The 6,716-nt window shown below is 42.7% G+C and overlaps 1 protein-coding gene across 1 annotated transcript in view; it reads right to left on the reverse strand.

Moving 5' to 3' along the window:
• Window positions 1–588: 588 nt before the first annotated feature.
• znf507 (zinc finger protein 507) overlaps window positions 589–6,716 on the reverse strand; it is a 12,172-nt gene continuing 6,044 nt past the window's right edge. The window contains exons 3-7 of the mRNA XM_083900749.1: window positions 6,501–6,618; window positions 6,283–6,391; window positions 3,865–3,969; window positions 2,729–2,863; window positions 589–1,385 (exon numbers count right to left, since the gene is read on the reverse strand). Coding sequence (XP_083756875.1) covers window positions 926–1,385; window positions 2,729–2,863; window positions 3,865–3,969; window positions 6,283–6,391; window positions 6,501–6,618 — 927 coding nt within the window. The 3' untranslated portion in view covers window positions 589–925. The remainder of the gene's footprint in view (window positions 1,386–2,728; window positions 2,864–3,864; window positions 3,970–6,282; window positions 6,392–6,500; window positions 6,619–6,716) is intronic.

Consider the following 6,716-nt stretch of genomic DNA (forward strand, 5'->3'; position numbering starts at 1 on the left):
TGTTGAATTGAACTAATGTCATTTAAAAATCGAGAACAAACGGATGAACGAGTGAAACGAGGAAAAGCTGCGACTTGGTAACTTCTGGAAATGTGTGTGCGGAACTGCACTCGGTGAATGCGCACAGATCACGCGTGGCGGGAACACGGTGGAGACACAGCTGTGAGGAGAACGTGTTCCCGCTCGCAACATTGAGGTCAGGAGAGACAATGAAATACTTTTGTGGACAGCAGGTTCTTGTAAGAGCACGGGGGGTCAGAGTTCAAACGAAGGCTACATCCACACGATTTCAACAACGTTTGTTTTTGGGTTGTTTTTTTTTTTTTTATAAAAATGAAATCAATTCTGTTCCAGATATTTCCAGCCCCAGAACAAAGAAGAAACTGCTGTTTTTCCTTCAGTATTTAGCCAAAGGAAACTAAGATTTTCAAAAACATCGGCTGGCTTTTTCATTTTGAAAACCCTGGAGCTGAATTTTAGTCTGGATGGACAAAAACTGAGACTTTCTGATTGGATAACAAAGTCAAATATCAGCTATGACTCAGTGAAAAACACTGCTAACACCGTCTTCAGATTAGTATTATTATAATTATTCAGTGTTTTACAGTCATTTTTGAGGGGCTTCAAGAGCATGAATACTTTGCACGGAGGTCAGGTCTGGAGAAAATGCGTAATTGGCACCAGGGCTCTATGGCGCCCCCCTGAGGTCAAAACCGAGCACCCAAATTCCCTGAAACTTGGTGGGGAGATAGTACAGCCCAAGACGGAAAAAAATGGTCGATCAAAACCAGGGCCTCAACTAATCAGGGAGTCAGCCATTTTGAATTTTGGCAGAGCTGAATATATATTTGTTTGTTTAAAAAAAGAAAGAAAAGAAAACGTGGTCGTGTGGATGTGGCTGAATAAAGGTGAGGAAGGTCAGGTCTCACTCTGCTGTTTGGAGGCTCTGCTGGACTTCAGCCTGCTGCTGCTGCTGCTGCTCCTTGTTGAGGATGATGCTGATGATGTCCCCCTCGTGCTCCTTCATGTGCTCCATCAGCCGCTCTTTGCTGGTGGATTCAAAGCCACAGATGCAGCAACAGAACAGCAGCACGCAGTACTCCATGCTGGCGCCTGGTAAGGGGGCGTGGCCTGTGCGCGGTGGTGGTGGCGGTGGCTGAAGCGCTGCCGAGTCTATCTCCCTGGAGCTCGGCGAGTCGCCAGGCCACTGTGAGGCATCCGAGGTGTGGGTGTGGAGACTCGTGGAGACGTCCGCAGCCACGTCCACTGCTGCTGGGGAGATCATCGACGTCGGTGTCGGCTCCGCTTGGACCTTGACTTTGTCCTGAGGGGCTTGAGCCACCGTGGGGCGCTCTGCTGATGACTCCGGCAACTTCGGAGGAGCTCTGAGAAATGATGGACAGTGATATCAGGAGGAATTTAGTTTATTTTACTCTGAACCAGTGGTTCTCAAAGACTCAAGACTAAGAATATAAAAAAAACTATACCTAATTAAGTCTACGATATCTAACCATCACACAGTTAGAAAGACTTTTTGGACAACTTTCTCTCCCACACCAAATCCCATAGAGAAAATCTGTGATTTTTGCTCGTGGGGGACACAAGAGCTACTGGTCTACTGCTGCCTCGTGTGGTCACTTTGTGTATCTGAGGTAAATCTAAATGCAGTACTTTGAATGCCGAAGTGACAAAATAAGACATTTGAACTTAGTGATGGAGGCAGCAGTGGATCAACAACTCCTGTGTGCTGTGATGTTAAAATCACTGATTTTCTCTATGGAGAGTGAGTGGTTTGCAAAGCGTCACACAAGCTTCAGTTTCCAGTTGAAAAAGTCTGTCTAATGGTGAAATAAAGTGGTGAACACATTATTCAGACTTAATGCTATATTTTCCTTTTTTGCATGTCTCACAACACTTAGTAAAAATTTTAACATGAACACCTCCGCCTCTTTGTTTGTCTTATGTTTTAGAGTGCCATACGCTTATTAGGAGCAATTTAAGATTACAAAAGAAAAGTGTAAAAATGCAAGAAAGGTAAGTATTAGGGATGGGAATTTCACACATTTTTAGAGTCGATTGTCGAGGTCCACGCGTCAAATTTTTTGTCGACTTTTTTTTTTACAGCAGCAGTAACACAGCAACGCGGGGTTGGAAGTTATTCTACACTGTACTACTTCATTTTAGGCTCAAACATGGCTGTAATGTCCATAATTGACCATCAGAACAGCAAAAATAAATATGAGGGGCAAAAAAAAGCGGACTCTCCGCTGGAACGCCTGTCGCCACTCGCCAGACGGCGTTACGTGTCCACCAGAGTGAAGTACAGTGATCCTGACTGGGTGAGATGCCGTCTTCATTTGTGTAGTGCTTGTGTCATGTCCCCCACCCCCGTCCTAAACTAAAGCGCAACCTCGTTCGAACTACACACACACACACACACACACACACACGCTTGGATGCGCACAGCCACTCGAGAGAACGAGCCGGTGACGGGCGCACCATCATGCGCAGAGCGCATCAGGCTCCCTGCAGGATCACCTTTTTGTGCACAGCTTCCTCAACCTCCGTGGTTGTGATCTTTACGTGTTTGTGACACTCCGGCTTTTTTTACTCGTTATTTTTTTTGTCGAGGTGCGCACGTGCCGATTGTCGATCGATTTGTCGTCAAAAAAGTCCCATCAGTAGGACAAATACAGACATTAAAAACGTGAAGAATAGACATGTTTACCTGCTGCTCTGGGAGATGGCCTCATTAATGGCTTGGTTTACTTGCTCATAGTTGTAGTTCTGGTCTCCAGCGTGCTTCCACATGTGGGACTTGAGCGACGGAGGGTGACTGCACACATAGCCACACAGAGAGCACCTGGAAAAGAAATGTAAAATGTAAAAAAAAAGAAGAAGCAAGGAATGAAGAAGGAGTCGCAAGCGAGAGTGGGGATCAAGTCAAAAGTTGATTTAATTTGTTTCTGAGGTTCGACTAATCCTTCTACCGCCTATCCAGAAGAATCATCCTAAATCAGAAAAGACACTAATCTTCGGAGATAATATGTGGAGGAGTCGAGGGTAGGAATGGAATTAACAGCGCACTAGTGAAGTCGTGTCAAAATTAAAGTCATTTTAAAGAATCAGCCTCAGAGACAGAGAGGCTCGCTGCCAACGGAGGCATAAGAAGAAACTCATTTCAGTCGCTTCACAAAAGACTCAGCTGATAACATCTATGTTGGCGTCAGTCGACAATATCTTAGGAATATAATATGTTCATGTCTTTATCTCACTGTTAGACAGACTTTTCCAACAGGAAACTGAAATTTATAAACCACTCACTCTCCCACACCAAAGTCCATAGAGACAATCAGTGATTTTGGCTCATGGGGACACAGGAGCTGCTGGTCTCTTGCTGCCTCGTGTGGTCACTTTGTGTTACTGAGGTCAATCTGAACAAAGGATTTTGAACACAGAATTTCAAAAAAATAACACATATGAACTTCAACACGAGGTTGTTGATGCACTGCTGCCTACGTTCAAATGTGTTTGAAATCCTTTGTTGAGATTGATCTCAGTGACACAAAGTGACCACACGAGGCAGCAGTAGACCAGCAGCTCCTGTGTCCCTGTGATCTAAAATGACTCATTTTCTCTATGGACTTTGGTGTGGGAGAGTGAGTGGTTTTACAAACTTCAGTTTCCTGTTGCAAAAGTCTGTCTAACAGTGAGATAAAGACGTGAACATGTTCTTAAGATGTCGTAGACTTAAAGTGATGTAGATTTGATTTAGTATTTGTCCTGTCGGGGGTTATTGAGGCTGCTTTGACTTTCCGAGTTTGGAAATCCATCATTCCCATCATGCATCTCTCGCTCTCTTACCTGTACTGCTCCAGCAGCTGCACGGCCTGGTGCTCCTGAGGATGTCTCCTCATGTGGCTCTTCAGACTGTTCATGTTGGTGGTGGCAAAGTCACAGCTGCAGCACCTGTAGACGCGAGAGGAGACACAGAACAGACGGAGACTTTAGCACAGACGCCGCTGATGCTGATGCTGCTGCTGCTGCTGCTGGTCGTCAGGGTCAGTGTGTGTTTGCCTATTTACCACTTTGTAGCCTGAAGGAAGAGAAAGGATTTACAACATAACAAAAGAGGAAACGGCTGCTTTAAAAGAAAATATATATATAAAAGAAATAAACAACAGTTTTTCTCCTTTGCTGAACTTTAGATGTTGCGGCTGAAAGATCAAAGTGGACTTTTATTAGCTTGAAGGCAAAAAAAAACAACAACAAGTTCTAAACATTATGACTTTCAGATATTGGAGCTGCAGTATAAAATGAAAAAAGGCACAAATGAATCAAAGATTCTGAATTGTTAAAAAATAAACTTCACTGAGGCTTGAATATTAAACAGAACGCAACTGAGGGAAAACAAACAGTCGCTGATTGTTTAATTTTAATCTAAAAAGACGTGACTTTTGCAAAATATGAAACACATCCATGTTACTGTTATTCTTCTTATTATAATATTTTTTTTTTTTAAATCTAATTTTAATGTGGAGCAGATGTTATCAGCTGTTGTTCTGTTGAATGTTAAGAAAAAAAACATTTACAAATGTCACATCATTTTGAATGCATTACTACACATTTGGATTTCTGGCTAATAATAATAATAATGTGAAAGTGCGCGCACACACAGACAGTCAGTCAGTCAGTCAGGAAGACACACACTTCATTCCACTGTGCAGCTCTGAGTGTTACTGGCCATGCACTGCCATCTAGTGGCTTTTTCTATGAAGGACAAGTAAAGATAAAAAAAAAAAAAACAGTCTGTCTGATTATTGGTGTTCATGTACAGTGGTATGTAACATTTTGGGCACCGCAAAAAAAATGAATCGTTGCTTGTTTGAATAAGAAATTTCAGTTAAATATATCATGTAGGAGACAAGCTTAGGCACCACAAAAAAATGCATCCTACTTTTACAGAAATACCAGCCTTTAAACACTTCCTATAGCTTCCAATTCTTCTTTACAAAACATCTCCAGTTCAGTCAGGTTTGATGGTTTCTGAGCATGGACAGCTTTAAATCACACCATCAACTTTTCAATAATATTCAGGTCTGGGGACTGAGATGGCCATTTCAGAACGTTGTACTCGTTCCTCTGCATGAATGCCTCAGTAGATTTTGAGCAGTGTTTAGGGTCGTTGTCTTGTTGAAAGATCCAGCCCTGGCACAACTTCAACTTTAACAAGATTCCCAGTCCCTGCACTGGCCACACAGCTCCACAGCATGATGGAACCGCTACCAGATTTTACTGTAGGTAGCAAGTGTTTTTCTTGGAATGCTGTGTTCTTTTTCCACCATGCATAACGCCGCTTTGTTTTGCCCAAATAACTCTATTTTAGTTTCATCAGTCCACAGCACCTTATTCTAAAATGAAGCTGGCTTGTCCAAATGTGCTTTAGCATACCTCAAGTGACTCTGTTTGTGGCGGGTGCAAAGAAAAGGCTTTTTCTGCATTACTCTTCCATACAGCATCTCCTTGTGTAAAGTTTGCTGAATAGTTGAACGATGCACAGTGACACCATCTGCAGCAAGATGATGTTGTAGGTCTTTGGAGCTGGTCTGTGGGTTGACTGTGACTGTTCTCACCATCCTTCACCTCTGCTTATCTGAGATTTTTCTTGGTCTGCCACTTCAGGCCTTAACTAGAACTGTGCCTGTGGTCTTCACATTCCTCACAATGTTCTTCACAGTTGAAACTGAGAGTTTAAATCTCTGAGATAGCTTTCTGTAACCTTCCCCTAAACCATGATTTTGAACAATCATTGCTTTCAGGTCATTTCAGAGTTGTTTTGAGGCTCCCATGTTTCCACTCTTCAGAGAAGATGCAAAGAGGAGAACCATTTACAATTGACCTCCTTAAATATCCTTTCTCATGATTGGATTCACCTGTATATGGAGGCCAAGGGTCACTGAGGTTACCAAACCAATGTTGAGTTCCAATAATTAGTACTAATGGTATTGAAATCAATAAAATGACAAGGTGTCCCTAAACTACTGCCTAATTTTGTTTAAATAATTCTTGCACACTTTCTGTAAATCATATAAACTTTATTTCACTTCTCAAATATCACTGTGTTTGTCTCCCAGGCTTTAAGCTAGGATTTTTATGGAGCGTGTTCTTCTATGTGTTTTTGAACATTTTGACGACTGTACGCCAACTACTTAACTACTTATATAACATCCGTCTTGTCATTTGTAGTTGTTTTAAAGCAGATATGTTACATATAAGACTCACCGATAAGGCTTGTCAGAGTTATGAATCCGTCTGTGGTTCCTCACACCGACGTACGTGGAGCTGGTGTAGTCGCACACGTCGCACTTGTACATCCTCTGCTGAGCACAGTCTGCAGAACAACGGGACACACGATGACAATGAAATCTACAGCGTCATGAAAAACATCTGTGTCGGGGTATAGCGCACACACACACACACACACACATACACGTTATTACCTTCATCTGTGACTTGCTCAGCTTCCTCCACTGTGGCGGCCGTTTCAGTGACAGCTGTGAGAGAAAGCACGTCGCCACTGAAGCTGTGCTGCTCTCGCTCATGAGTCCTCAGCTGACTCTGAGTGAAGGAAACACACAAAGGTTTTGACAACATGACAAATACTATGTGCATTCAAACCTGTGTTAAAAAGAGTTAGTGATTTTAGCTCTACTGCT

This window comes from Microchirus variegatus (genome assembly GCF_963457635.1).
Source record: "Microchirus variegatus genome assembly, chromosome: 14".
NCBI lineage: Eukaryota > Metazoa > Chordata > Actinopteri > Pleuronectiformes > Soleidae > Microchirus > Microchirus variegatus.